A 15,691-nucleotide genomic window follows, 5' to 3' on the forward strand; every position below is an offset into this window, starting at 1 on the left:
ATGTAAATGATGAATCACTAAATTGTATACCTGAAACTAATATGTTAACTAACTGGAATTTAAGTAAGAACTGAAGAAAGGAAACGAAAATGATACTTTAAACCAAAATGAAACAAAAATAAAAGTCTTTTGTGTGGATAGTGAGGGGTACAGTAACTATTAATAAATATTAGTTGAATGTGAAAAAAAAGAGCTGAAGCGAGATCAGGAGGGAAACAAACCATAAGAGATTCTTAATCTCAGGAAACAAACTGAGGGTTGCTGGGGAGTGGGGACATAGGGATAGGATGGCTGGGTTATGGACACTGGGGAGGATATGTGCTATGGTTAGTGTTGTGAAATGTGTAAGCCTCTTGATTCACAGACTTGTAGCTCTGAAGCAAATAATACATTATATGTTAATACAAAATTTTAAAAATTAAAAAAAAAATAATGACACCTGGCATTAAATAGTATCTATGGTCCAGGCATAGTACTCGGTGCTTCACACATCACAGGCAATCAAGGTATACTCTTAGGCAAGAACAGGAATGCAACAGGATGTAAGAGCAGAAGTTGAAGTGAGCTGCCCCAGAGCATACAGACATGAATAATTTGGCTGACTATTGTACCTGGCTGTGGGAAGCAGTGAGAGGTAATGAAAAGAAGATTAAGGCCACATCATGAATAGAGCACTCGGTCCCGTGGTATGAAATTAAGAGTTTATTCTGTAGTTGCTAAGGAGCCCCAAAGGCTCTGGAAGAAAGCCTCCAGAGAAAGATTATTAACGAATTAGCATGATCCCAGTGAAAGCCAAAGATGGTGTTTGAAAGTTGAAGGAAAAATATGGAGGAGGAGGGGCACCTAGGTGGCTCTGTTGGTTAAACATCTGCCTTTGGCTCAGGTCATGAGCCAAAGGGTTCTGGGATTGAGCATCACTTTAAGCCCCTTATTGAGCACGCATCAGGCTCTCTCTCTCTCTACTCTCCCCCCTCTGATCATGCTCTGTCTCTCACGTTCTCTCTCAAACAAAAAGAAATAAGATATTAAATAAATATATGGAGGTAAATAAATAAATAATTCCCCCTGTTGATTTTCCTCTCAAAATAAAAGTGTATTTTTCAAAGTGTATAAGAAAAAGGATGAAGGAACCTTGGTCTGAGGATGTTGGTAGTGCACAGGTGCTCTCCTGCCCTCGGAGGTCTAGTAGTTTCTTTTTAGTACAGCCAGCAGAGCTGTGCAAGCCTTTGAGCTGCGGCAACTCCTAGGAGATGGTGTTTGTTCGAAGGTGACAACAATAGGACTCCAGGGGGACAGCGATGGAAGTCTGGATTTAGCTTTCAGGTATCCTTTTGGAAAAGTAGAAGCTCATGCGACAAGAGTGGATATGGGATTAGGAGAGGTGGACATTCAAAGGTATTCTCTTGAGGACTAATCTAGCTTTAAACCAAGTTAGCCTCACAGTGAGATAATCTGGCAATGCATATTTATCATTTCCTGATGTTCACTGAGGTTACAGCAGAGAATGAAAGCCAAATATCTCGAGCTGGGACATATCTGCATTTCATCAACCACAAACTGAAATGGAACTATTCAAGAAGGGGGTTAAGAGAGACAGAGTAGAGAAGTCCCACCCAAGTTTCAGCAAGGACTGGTCTTTTATATCATCCAGTCCACAGTGAATTCATGCCTCCTGTAAATATTAAGTACACCTGCCAGGAGAAACAAACTCCTCTCTAAGAACCTAAAATTGTTACAAAGGATTAAACTTTTAGGTCCCTTTCTTAGCTACTTTAATTAGGTCCCACTGATTTGATATTAAAATCTGTGTACTGTGATGGCTGTCCAGGGAGTGTTAACAGAGTAAAATAGGTTTCAATGACATCATTAGCTCAGTCTCTGTCGCTAGAAGAGTAGCTTCCCTGAAGCAAAAACAGGGAGAAGCGGCAGTTGGCACCTGCACAAATGCACATGAACTCCCTGTGTTTCTTCCCTACTGGCCTCCTTGGGCCTTTCTGACAGCCTCATGGATACTTAGAACCACCAAAGCTCTCCAGAAGGCACAGATCTTTGTCTGCAGGCCCTGCTGTCCTAGTGTCCCATCCAGTAGTCCCTGGCCGGGTTGGGAGCTGAGGCTAGTAGGCAAGGTTGGGCCCAACCAACCGGGTATTCATGGTTAGGGGCAGCAGGCTATTCTGCCAGACTTATTTATAAACAGTTCTAGACATTTGTTAATACACAGTACTTTAGAAGTAAAACATGAAGTTTTCTTCTTCCATCTCCAGTTTCATAGTTCAGTTTCTTGGTATTATGCTGGTGGGTTTCTGACTTTCAAACAATCTTTTTCTGCTTCACTATCCAGGGACTATTCACAGGCTACTCTAACATAGTAACTGTTGCTGTATGGGAGACATTAATCAAGGTAGCATTTGATTTGGGCCCTTCCCTGACTCTCTTAGCTGTCATCAGGCAAAAAAATCCTAAAGGATGTATTCCCTTTTCCTGTGGAGTGGCACATAGAAGGCATAGGGCCCCAGATGTGGCTCTGCCAGTATCACTGACTCTCTAAAGGGAGGGAAGAAGGGCTGCCAGGGTGATGTGACTGGATAGGGACAGTAGTCACCCATACCACTTGGCTTCCCTGCTGAGAAAAGAGCCTTTAAAGAATGAAATTTTCTCTGCCTTTCCTCTGAACAAGGCCAAGTCACAGAGATAACAGTTGTTCTTTTCTCCAACCAGAAGAGAGTAGGTGCAGTGCTTTGCTAGGCATGGGCCATTCATTAATTCATGGCCCATTCATCTGCTCATTTACTTGGTATTTATTAAATTTTCATAGTGTGGTAGGCCTGTGTAGTTAAAAAATGTACAAGGTAGGGGCATCTGGGTGGCTCAATGGGTTAAGCCTCTGCCTTCGGCTCAGGGCATGATCCCAGAGTTCTGGGATTGAGCCCCGCATGGGGCTCTCTGCTCAGCAGGGAGCCTGCTTCCTCCTCTCTTTCTGCCTGCTTCTCTGCCTATTTGTGATCTTCGTCTGTCAAATAAATAAATAAAATCTTTGAAAAAAATGTACAAGATAGTCCTTTCCTCCAAGAAACCCACAGCTAGTGGAGAAGAGATGTGAAAAACATTTGTAATACAATGAAAGAAATAATGCGGTGTGATAAAAGCTATGATAGAAATATCTGCCAGGTCCTCACTGAAGCATGAAAGAGGAAATAACTCTGAATTCTCAGTAACGTCCTTGGGTTCTAGAAGATGAAAAATTGAACTTTTAATTTATATTCAGCTCTGTTGGAGTCCTTGAAGATTAATACCTACTTGTATCTCTTGTTGTATTTAAAGACAGAAAATTAATTTGAGGGAGCAGAAGATTCATCAACAATTTGCTATACCAATGTCAGCACAATGACGGTAGCTCTCCTGGGTGCTCACCGTGTGCCAAGAGCTGCTAAGCCCATTACATACATTGTCTCATTTAATCCTCACTGAAATCCTATGAGGTAAGCATTATCATCTATATTTTGTATAATGGTAAGACTGAGGCTTGGAAAAAGAAAAGTAACTTTGATTTATGACTTTGTTTTTGTTTCCGTCCCCTACAAATTACATGGTAAAACCCAGTACATGTAGCTTCTTGGATATCACTGTCCACTGCCTCCCCCAACTTTGTTTTACTTTTTTTTTTTCTCCAAGATTCTATTTATTTATTTGAGAGAGAGATAGACAGATAGAGAGACAGAGCATGACTAGGAGTGGGACGGGAACGGGGGTGGTGAAGAGGAGGAGGAAGTAGTAGGCTCCCTAGTGAGAAGGGAACCCAAGCTAAGGCTCAATCCCAGGACTCTGGGATCATGACCTAAGCCAAAGACAGACGCTAAACCAACTGAGCCATCCAGGCAACATCCAACTTTGTTTTTAAATAGTGAAATAAAGGGTGCCTGGGTGGCTCAGTGGATTAAGCCGCTGCCTTTGGCTCAGGTCATGATCTCAGGGTCCTGGGATCGAGTCCCGAATCAGGCTCTCTGCTCAGCAGGGAGCCTGCTTCCCTCTCTCTCTCTCTGCCTGCCTCTCTGTCTACTGTGATCTCTCTCTGTCAAATGAATAAATAAAATCTTTAAAAATAAATAAATAAATAAATAAATAGTGAAATAAAAACTTGAAGTGCCCCGTTGTGAAATTTGGGACCTCAGGCTATATAGATTTTGGCATCACAATCTTTAAAGATGGAAGGGAGTCTTAGGAAGACATCTTATGGGAGGAACTGATTCCCAGAAGAGTTAAACATCTTAGCCAGCATTATTCAGTGCTCTGGGTTCTTCAGTGGGACAGAAGGCTTCTGTCTTTTTTTTTTTTTAGGCTTCTGTATTTTATACCAGTATTCTTGTCCCAGGGCTACAGGCTCAAGGATGTGCAAGACTGTAGGATTTAGAACAATTATCTTTACTGAATGAGGTTAAACATTTCAGCCAAAGGGCGCCTGGAGAGCTCAGTAGGTAAAGAATCTACCTTTGGCCAGGTCAAGATCTCAGGGTCCTGGAATCTAGCCCTGTATCAGGCTCTTTGCTCAATGGGGAGTCTGCTTCTCTCTCTCCATCTACCCCCTCCCCCCTCTTATTCTCTCTCTTAAATAAATAAAGTCTTTTTTTAAAAAAAATTCAGCTAACAACAAAAATATTCAAGATGAAACAAAGTTAATTTCTTTCTTTCTTTCTTTCTTTTTTTTTTTTACTTAAGAACATATTCCTAGGGCGCCTGGGTGGCTCACTGGGTTAAAGCCTCTGCCTTCGGCTCAGGTCATGATCCCAGGGTCCTGGGATTGAGCCCCACATCCGGCTTTCTGCTCGGCAGGGGACCTGCTTCCTCTTCTCTCTCTTCTCTGCCTGCCTCTCTGCCTCCTTGCGATCTCTGTCTATCAAATAAATAAATAAAATCTTAAAAAAAAAAAAGAACATAGTTCCTAGCTGATCATCAGAATTTAATAGCCGTTTATTTGATAAGGAGTTTTATCCAACAAATGCCATGTACTGTCAAGGTGAGAGAGACACAGCACTACCCAGCAGTTGTCCATACTTTAGGTGAAGGGACAGACATGCAATCAAACAAAATAATTATGTACAGGTATGCACAAAGATCTAAGGTGCTATAGAAATGTGTAAAGCACTAATTCTTAACTGGGAGGGAGTCCCACCCCCATGTACTTAGGAGACATTTGGCAGTATCTGGAGACAGTTTGACTATGATAACTAGGGAGTTGCTCCTGGCATCTGGTGAGCAGAGGCCAGAGATGTGGGTAAACATCCTAAAATTCACAGGACAGCACCCCCACCCAACAAAAACTTAGCCAGCTCAAAATGTCAGCAGGGCTGAAGGTGACAAACTCTAGTACAGAGTACTACAGAGTATACAGTACGAAATATTTTCTACAATGGATAGGAGACAGGAGTAAAATTTGGTGAGGCTGGTTATGGAAAAGTTTACTAAAGAGATAATGATTGGGGGTGGGAGAGAGAGGACCTCAACAGAAGGAACAACATGTGCAAAGCTACAGAACCTAGCATACCTGGACAATCCCAAACACCAGAGGAATATCTGTGCGCATTAGGACTGAACAATGAGGCATTGAGTAGGAGACAGACATTCAATAAAATCTATTGAGTTAGAGGAATTACTATAAGAAAATCTGTTGGTCACTCAGAAGCACAGTCTAGGTATAAATCTCAGTGAACTAAAATGACTCAAGAAAGAAATGACGCTTTTCTCATCTTGCTTCCTTAAGGGCCTAGCATTTTCCAGGCATTTATATCTCAGAAATAGAGTAGGGGTTGTTTGAATGGAATGTGAGCTCTGAGAGGTGGAATAGCTTTCCACTAAAGCCACTTAGATGGTGTCTGATTACTGGGATCACAAACGGAGATGAGGTGGTTATTTCTCGTGCATTAGGCTTACAAGCAGATGATGTTTATTTCTTCTTTTGTAGAGAATCCCAACTCGGAATTGGTGATATGTCAATCTCAAGATTAGACTGCCACCTTGAATCTAAATAAGTTGCCTTCCCCCTCCCTCATAAAAAAGGTGGGTGGGTAGGCCATTCCAATCAGGGTTTCTCTTTCTCTTAAGCTAATGATGATCAAAGCAACTGACAAACTGCCACGGAATCTGCCAGACCTCACTCTGGCCTTGCTGTATCTCCCCAGTGCCTGAATTTTCTTCCTTCTGTCATGCTCTGAGCCCATTCTTAGCAAACTACCAGGTCCCTGACTCCTGGTCTGCAGCTACTCTGGGCATGTTGTGCTCCGATCTAAGTACCTGCATCTGCCCTCTGGTGGCCTGATGACAAGAGCTTGATGGAGGTGAGTAATCCTTCTCTAACTCAGCTCATTTTCTAGGCATAGTGTAGAAAACTAGATCACAGGAGGAGGTATGGATTTTAGATCATGAAAGGAAATTCAGTGAAATATTTAATTTGTGACAGAGTATGTGACAGATAGCTGCTATCCTCTCTTCGGGTATTGGAATAACTGAGAATTTATTTATTTTTAAGATTTATTTATTTATTTATTTTGTGGGGGGATAGGAAGGGACAGTGAGAGAGGGAGAGAGAATCTCAGGCAGACTCCCCAGTGAGTGCACAGCCAGACTCAATCCCACCACCCTGAGATCACTATCTGAGTGATCACTATCTGAAGAGAGCCAGCTGCTTAACTGACTGAGTCACCCTGGTATCCCTGGAATAATTGAGAACTTAGATAGGAGAGATTGGTAGGTAAGTAGTGATGCCCAACATAAATTTGAGAAAAATAAAACTAAATGCTGTAAAAAATTTATTAACTAATCAGTTTATTTTTTTAATATTCTAAAGATTGTCTTATTTCACAGTATACATGGATCTGTTTCATTTTTTCTTTTTAAATTTTAATTCTATTACAGTTAGGATATGGTATTATGTTAGTTTCAGGTATATAATGCAGTGATTCAACAATTCTATATATTACTCAGTGCTTACCAAGGTAAGTGTACTCTTAATTTCCTGTCACCTATTTCACCCATCCTAATCACTTTATTTTAGATTGAAAAAATTTACTATATATAACTTGGTTTGCCAGTTATGCTATCACATTTGGTATTTTATATTTACAATAGAACTGATATTCACGGGAATTAAACATTTTTCTTGTCTTCCAGTTACTTATTTTTATCTTTAGCTGCATTTTACAAAATTGACTGGAGAACTAATCATCTTATTTTCACTACAGTGAAGTCTGGGGTTATTTATGCCTGTTAGAATTCTGAAAAGTTATAAATGGAATTAGCATTAGCTAAGATATAATTTTAAAAAATGAAATTCCAGTATAATTAATATATAGAGTTTTATTAGTTTCAGGCGTACAATATAGTGACATGACAATTCTATATACTACCCAGTGATTATCACAATAAGTGTGCTCTCAATCCTCTTTGCCTATTGTACCCCCACCACTTTTGCAGTGACCACCAATCTGTTCTCAATAATTAAGAGTTTTTTGGTTTGTCTCTTTTCTTCTTTGTTCATTTGTTTCTTAAATTCCACACCTTTGCAGTGACCACCAATCTGTTCTCTATAATTAAGAGTTTTTTGGTTTGTCTCTTTTTTTCTTTGTTCATTTGTTTCTTAAATTCCACATATGAGTGAAATCATATGGTATGTTTCTTTCTCTGACTGGCTAATTTCACCTATCATTACACCCTCTAGAGCCATCCATGTTGATGCAAATGGTAAGATTTCATTCTTTTTTATGGCTAAGTAATATTCCACTGTGTATATATACCATCTCTTCTTTATCCATTCATCTATCAATGGATGCTTGGGCTGCTTCCATAATTTGGCTATTGTAAATAATGCTGCAATAAACACATTCCTGTATCCCTTAAAATTAGTGTTTTTGAATTCTTTGGGTAAGTACCCAGAAGTGGAATTACTGGCTCATATGGTAGTTCTATGTTTAATTTTTTGAGGAACCTCCACAAAATTTTTTCCATAGTGGCTGCACCAGTTTGCATCCCTACCAATACTGTATGAGGGCTCCTTTTGCTCCACATCCTCAACACCACTTGTTGTTTCTTGTTTTTTTACATTAGCCATTCTGACAGGTGTAAGGTGGTATCTCATTGTGCTTTTGGTTTGCATTTCCCTGATAATTAATGATGTTGAATATCTTTTCATGTGTCTGTTGGCCCTCTGTATATCTTATTTGGAGAAATGTCTGCTGTTCATGTCTTCTGCCCATTTTTAATTGGGTTATTTGTTTTTGTTATACATATAGGAGTTGTCTAAGTTCTTTTTATATTTTGGATAGTAACCCTTTATTGGATATGTCAATTGCAAATATTTTCTCCCATTCAGTAGGTTGTGTTTTAGTTTTGTTGAGGGGTTAAATATTTTTAATTGAGTTCTTTTAAGATGTCTTTGGAGCTAAAATAAAAGATGTTATATTTGTCTGAACTAAGTGTTTTCTTGATAGACGAAAGAAAATGTGTATTTGCAAAAAGAAAGCTGAAAAATACTAAAATTCATGAACAAGGAATTTTGACACAGTCCTTATGTTCTGATTTATTATCATATCCATCAGTTTCCATTTCTTATAAAGTTTAATTAAATGTATATTAATCATTAAGATAAGGATTTAATTTCCTCAGTTTTGGAACCTTTAGATTTGCTCTTACTCTTCCCTATCCTTAGTTGATGAAACAGAGTTATATGTATTTTGTTTATAACTTCTAGAGGGAAAAATGGACACTGTTGTCTATTTCTACTATACTCTTATTACTATTATCTATTCTTACTGCACTCTTTTTAAAGTGAACTTAGTAAAAATAGACACTTTTCCATAATAATAAAAAATTGTATAATAGCAAGTTTTCCATTATTTGAAATGTTCACACAGCAGCTAGGAAGGAGTGAATTAAATGACTTCTGATCTCTTTAACTCTGAGAAGCTAAGACTAAGTGAAAAAGTTTATAATCTTTCTTTCTTATAAGAGTTAAAATGGCAGGGTGCCTGGGTGGCTCAGTGGGTTGAACCTCTGTCTTCGGTTCAGGTCATGATCTCAGGGTCCTGGGATCGGGCCCCACATCAGGCCCTCTGCTCAGCGGGGAGCCTGCTTCCTGCTCTCTCTCTGCCTGCTGCTCTGCCTACTTGTGATCTTTCTCTCTATCAAATAAATGAATAAAATCTTAAAAAAAAAAAGAGTGAAAGTGACTGGCCACATGAAGCGTGACTGTATCTTGCTCTTGTGTTTGAGCCAGATGTACCACATAATTTGTCTTCTATAGATGAATTGTATTTTTCTGCTCTTAAGGTTAATTCTTCAGAAACCTGCCCATCAGAGTTTTTAAAAATTACTTTGAAGAAATAAAAGCTTTTTGAAAAGTAACAAATGACCTTTAAATATTTTACTAACCATGATTTCAAAAGTTCACAATCCAAAACTTCCCAGGGGAGTAAAAACTGGGAAAAATTAAGCATTTTTCTGCAAGTTTCCAATGACTTCATTGTGTTACTCCTTCCTTGCCTTTTCTCTGCTTTATGAGAATATACAAGGTGAGTGAAAGGAGATGGATGTGTTTTCTTATAAAGTGATTGCTGCCAGCCAGGTACTTTCTAAGGGTGATTCCTATCCTGGACTTTTAATTTCTCTCCTTCTACCTTCAGGTTAGAATTTCCCTAAGGAGTTGGAGCTGGCAGTGGATGTGATTTCCAGTAGAGAAATTTCAGAATCACCTTTGTTTTCCAGTTTTCATACTCTCTTATTTTTCCCTCTAGAGTTGCGGGAAATTGTTCCAGCAATTTTGCTGGAGTTTGATCCATTTATTATTTTAAAAATATTTTATTTTTATTTTATTATTAATTGTATATTATTAAATATTTATTTATAAATATATACATAAATATTATTCATTTATAATTTATATTTTATAATATAAATAATAAATATAAAATAAAAATGAAAATAAAATCCAATATAATAAATTTTAAAATAAATTATGATTATATATTTTACACATAAAATATAAGTATATTAATATTTATTATCATATATAAAAATAATATATAATAAATATACAATTATATATAATATAAAATAAAATAAAAATTAAATAATAAGTAATAAAATAAATTTATAATTTATTATAAATTATAAATAAAATAAATTAAATTTTATTTTATTTATTTTACTTTATTTTTTAAAGATTTTTTAAAAATTTTATTTATTTAGAGAGAAAGGGAGAAAGAGAGAGCAAGAGAAGGAGGAGGGATAGAGGGAAAGGAAGAAGAAGAAGCAGACTCCTTGCTGAGCAGGGATCCTGATGTGGGGTTCAATCCAAGGACCCTGGGATCATGACCTTAGCTGAAGGCAGACGTTTAATCGACTGAGCCACCTAGGTGTCCCACAGGTTTGATCCATTTAATAAATTCAATTGCACAAAACAATGATTGGCCCTCTGCTAACTCTATGATTAGGAAAATGGGCTTTGCGGTCAGATAATCGGTTCAAATCCAGGCTCTACCACTTAATTACTGTGTGACCCTGGAAAGTTATTTAACCTAGGCTTCAATTTCCTTCAAAACAGCAGAATAATACCTATCTCAAAATGCTGTTATGAGGATTAAATGAAATAATGTGCAAAAAAGCATTTTTGGTGGGTATTATAGAGGGCACAGATTGCATGGAGCACTGGGTGTGGTGCAAAAAATAATGAATACTGTTATGCTGAAAATAAATAAAAAATAAATTTAAAAAAGCATTTTGCATAGTAAATGGTCAGTAAACATTAATTAATATGATTAAACTAATACCTTGTTTTATAGAAGAGGCTATATTCTTTTTTTTTTTAAAGATTTTATTTATTTATTTGTCAGAGAGAGAGCAAGCGAGAGCGAGCACAGGCAGACAGAGTGGAAGGCAGAGTCAGAGGGAGAAGCAGGCTCCCCGCGGAGCAAGGAGCCCAATGTGGGACTCGATCCCAGGACGCTGGGATTATGACCTGAGCCGAAGGCAGCTGCTTAACCAACTGAGCCACCCAGGCATCCCAGAAGAGGCTATATTCTTGAAAGAAATTTGATAAAACCTCAATTGGCAAGATGAATTAACAATCAAATTACAAAAAATCATATAATGTCAACATTAACATTAAATATATGTCTTCACATATGTGTATGAATCAGTGGATTTCACAGTCACAAAGTTGTACAACCAACACTACTATCTAATTCTAGAGCATTTTTCATCACCACAAAAAGAAATTCCATACCTATTAGCAGTCACACCTCATTTCCCCCTTGACCCAGTCCTGGAAACCACTCATATACTTTAAGTGTATTTTAAAAACATATTGAATAAAATTCCTAGATGGTATCCATTTCCAAAAGCTACTGCATTCACTAGGACTAACAACGTGCTCTGGTAGGCAACCTTTCTCTTAAATCATTAATTGGCCAGGTTCTCTCACAACTTTTATCTTATTCAGAATGCATCTAATTTTAAAGTTTTCTAGACAGACAGATTGGCTTAAAATTCAATATTTTTTATATTTGCATATTCCCTGAAGGGCATATGTTTCTGAGTTTGATCTTCTAAGCACATATTGAGAGGGTGAATAATTAGATTTTTTTCTTTTTCCATATAATTGCCCACTCAGCCTAGTGCAAAAAAATGGAAGAATCTTAAAAAAATTTTGGGGGATTATCTTTTGGTTAATGGAACTTAAATGAGTCATTGGCATATGAAAGGATAGTAAGTTAAAAGTTTTCCCTGTACAACAGAACCATGGGAGATAAGACTAGAAATAGGAGTTTGTAACATGTATAGAATTCTGAAATCTAGGGACTTTTTAGTAATAAAAAAAACCCCACACAACTTATTTGGTAGGCAATGGAAAGCAAAAGCAGATTTTTGAGGCAGAAAAGGGTTAGCAATTATTATTTCTACTATTATTAACTAGACTTTGTATCTGACTAGGTGATGGGAAAGGAAGAAGAGAACACCCAAAGATAACTCATATTTCAAAACTGGGATATTGGTGGTACAATAAATAGAAATAGGGAAGTCAAGAGAAGGAACTGACTTAGGAAGAAATAAAAATTATGTTTCAGGCTTGTTGAGTTTCAAGGATCCAGTTGTAAGCTCAGAGATGTGGGCTTAGAGATACAGATTTGGGAGTCACCTCCCTAGTCACCTCTATAGAGGTTGTACACAACGTTGGGAATGAATGGCTTACTTGGGAAGAAGAGTAGAGAGCTAGAAGAAAACTGAAGCTAGACCATGGTGATTGCTTACACTTAAGAAAGTGAGAAGAGGAAGAGAAACTGACCAAGGCATAGCAGTGGTCAGAGATAGGAGAACTAGATGGTATCATATTACAGGAGTCAAATGAGAGAGACTCCTAAGTCAAGGAGGAGGAAGATTGAGAGTAAGTCATTATATGAATGTTTAGCAAACTCCATAACAAGATTTCAGAAAACAGTTTTTATACTGTGCAGAGGTAGAGGGTCGATTAACAAGAGCAGAGAGATTCAGACAAGTTATCTTAAACACTTTTTTTTTTTTAAAGATTTTATTTATTTATCGGGGTGGGGGGAGAGCAAGCGAGCACAGGCAGACAGAATGGCAGGCAGAGGCAGAGGGAGAAGCAGGCTCCTTGCGGAGCAAGGAGCCCGATGTGGGACTCGATCCCAGGACGCTGGGATCATGACCTGAGCCGAAGACAGCTGCTTAACCAACTGAGCCACCCAGGCGTCCCCAGACAAGTTATCTTAAGTAAGAGGTAACCACACTTACCATTAGGATAAATATCCGTTCCTCCAACTCATTTGTTGAGCCCCTTCTGTAGCAAAGAACTGTGGTAGGCATCAGAATCCAATAAGAGTCATAGGACAATGCTGTGATTAATGTGACATAGACACTCTCCACATTTGTTTCTCTCTAAAATTCTTGTCTTTACCAATGAACTGGCTCCATCTACACCTGCATTTCTTCTGACTTCTACTTAAAATTTAGCTCCTAGATTCTGTTTCCTTTAAAATTCTTCATGCCCAAATCAAAACTACAATGAGATACCACCTCACACCAGTCAGAATGGCTAAAATTAACAAGTCGGGAAATGACAGATGCTGGCAAGGATGTCGAGAAAGGGGAGCCCTCCTACACTGTTAATGGGAATGCAAGCTGGTGCAACCACTCTGGAAAACAGCATGGAGGTTCCTCAAAAAGTTGACAATGGAGCTACCCTATGACCCAGCAATTGCACTACTGGGTATTTACACTAAAGATACAAACGTAGTGATCCTACCCCTGTAAGGGGTACATGCACCTGAATGTTTATAGCAGTGTCCAAATAGCCAAACTATGGAAAGAACCTAGATGTCTATCAACAGATGAATGAATAAAAAAGAGGTGGTATATATATACATGGAATACTATGCAGCCATCAAAAGAAATGAAATCTTGCCATTTGCGATGACGTGGACGGAACTAGAGGGTATTATGCTTAGCGAAATAAGTCAATCGGAGAAAGACAACTACCATATGATCTCCCTGATATGAGGAAGTGGAGATGCAACTTGGGAGGTTTGGGGGTAGGAAAAGAATAAATGAAACAAGATGGGATCAGGAGGGAGACAAACCATAAAAGACTCTTAATCTCACAAAACAAACTGAGGGTTGCTAGGGGTCGGTGGGGGGTCAGGAGAGAGTGGTGGGGTTATGGACATTGGGGAGGGTATATGCTATGGAGAGTGCTGTGAAGTGTGTAAACCTGGCAATTCACAGACCTGTACCCCTGGGGCTAAAAATACATTATATGTAAAAATACATTATAAAAAATAAAAAATTTTAATAAAAAAATAAAAAATAAATAAAACTCTTCATGCCATGACTTTTCATGTCCCAAATTGTACCTCATGGCTATCTATATGATTTGCTTCAAATGTCAATTTCCTGATTCTATTTACAAAGTTAAATTCGCAGGAGGTTCAATATTGCCCAGATCATCTTTTTGCTTAGGTCACACCTTGGGTTGTCAAATGGGTCAGAAGCCCACTTGAATTTTATTCACCTTTACTTGGGAGAGGGTGAAGGCTGCATTATAAAATGTAGTCTTCCCTTCTCTTTTTTTAAAGGTCTATTTATTTATTTTGAGAGAGAGTGTGTGTGTGAGAGAGAGTGAGTATGAGTGTGAGCAAAGGCAGGAGGGGCAGAAGGAGAGAGAATCCAAGGAAGACTCTGTGCTGGGCATAGAGCTCAATGCTGGCCTCCATGTCACTACACTGGGATCACAATCTGAGCCTTAAGCCAAGAGTCAGATGCTTAACCAACTGCACCACCCAAATGCCCCATGAATGTAGTCTTGACCTTTAGCATGGACTGCACGAATGACAGCAACTAGATGATTAACACATCCAGTAGGTACTGGGGATGAATCTTGGTTTAAAAAATCCGGGTGTGCAAAGAATAGTGCATAGCCTTTTCTGTAACACTGTTTAATATGGACTTTGAGTCCCCATTCCTATAAGTTGGAGAGAAATCCAACTTGTAATCTTTGAGGAGAGGCATCCACACTGATTATTACTGAAAATACATTACCAAATCTGGTCAAGATGGTATATGAAGGACATATTGAAATATCTCTATAACCCTCTCCCCCCAAAACATGTGGAAATGTTGGATAAAGTGTCATAAACAATTTAAGCTTTGGTTTTCAAGTGGTAGAATAAAAACAGTGGTTTCATTTCTTCTTCTCTCAGGAACTTGTCCTTCTTTAACTCAAAACTACAAGAAGAATGAAAACTAGACAAACTCGACTTGCAATATAACTAGAGACATCTGTAAGCCTGGATTACAAGCCTATGAAGGGCTACCATATCAATATAGTGAAAGTCACACAGGAATGTAATAATAGATGCTTAGGGATGCAGATTTTATACAAAGCAAGAGTGACATAGCTCTCCAAAGAAAGTGCCCCAAGACCGGCAAGCACTTGTACAGAACAATGAGAACAGGCAAGCAGGCTAAAGCCGGAGCTTTCATGTACCCATTTATCACCAAGATTTGAGACACAAGAGAAGTGAAAGTGAACAAAGGCAAACAAGCCATATTTGTGGAAAGCAGTCTGTTGGTGAGGAAGAGTGGAGGAGACTGATTACATTGTAAGCAACCCTGCAGTGCTGATCATGGGGGAAAGTAAGGGCTGTAAGAACTCATATACACATTGTTTCATAAAGAAAATAGACTCAGATATGGCCCTTTCTCCACCCTCTTGCAAATTTCTTATAAATAGCTGATGCAGGGAGAACTAACGATGTCTCTTCATTCAAAGATGTTTAGAGAAATAAGAAATAAACAGCATCTATAAAAAAGAATGGGAGAAAAGGTCCAGAGCAAAGCACAGTTTAAAAATGTAGTTAGAAAATAAGGAAAGGAAATTAAGAGGAAAGGAGGCTAAGGAGCTCTGATGTTTGTCTGATGGGAGTTACAGAAAAAGAGACTGGAGGGCATGGTGGAGAGGTAATATTCAAAGAGAAAATGGCTATAGTAGATCCAAGCAGGCAAGGTCTAGGTTTGAGGAGATCTGGTGTCAGGGATAGTGAACACAAGTGGTGTACAAGACTAGGGAACCAAGGTCTATGGACACAAGCCAAAGCACTTGGACAGAAGGAGATGAAAATCTAGGTATGGG

At 38.4% G+C, this 15,691-nt stretch overlaps 1 protein-coding gene across 6 annotated transcripts in view; it reads left to right on the forward strand.

The window, feature by feature from the left end:
- The window catches only part of TRIM69 (tripartite motif containing 69), a 48,556-nt gene that overhangs the window by 7,075 nt on the left and 25,790 nt on the right, over positions 1-15,691 (forward strand). For 5 of the 6 annotated variants that reach the window (XM_045067795.1, XM_045067797.1, XM_045067796.1 and 2 more), the window contains 2 exons: positions 3,322-3,479; positions 5,957-6,329. In XM_045067795.1, coding sequence (XP_044923730.1) covers positions 6,324-6,329 — 6 coding nt within the window. In that variant the 5' untranslated portion in view covers positions 3,322-3,479; positions 5,957-6,323. The remainder of the gene's footprint in view (positions 1-3,321; positions 3,480-5,956; positions 6,330-15,691) is intronic. The other variant, XM_045067798.1, reaches the window with a different exon arrangement.

This window comes from Mustela putorius, unplaced genomic scaffold, assembly GCF_011764305.1.
Source record: "Mustela putorius furo isolate JIRA1106 unplaced genomic scaffold, ASM1176430v1.1 tig00003898_pilon_pilon_pilon, whole genome shotgun sequence".
Taxonomy (NCBI): Eukaryota; Metazoa; Chordata; class Mammalia; order Carnivora; family Mustelidae; genus Mustela; species Mustela putorius.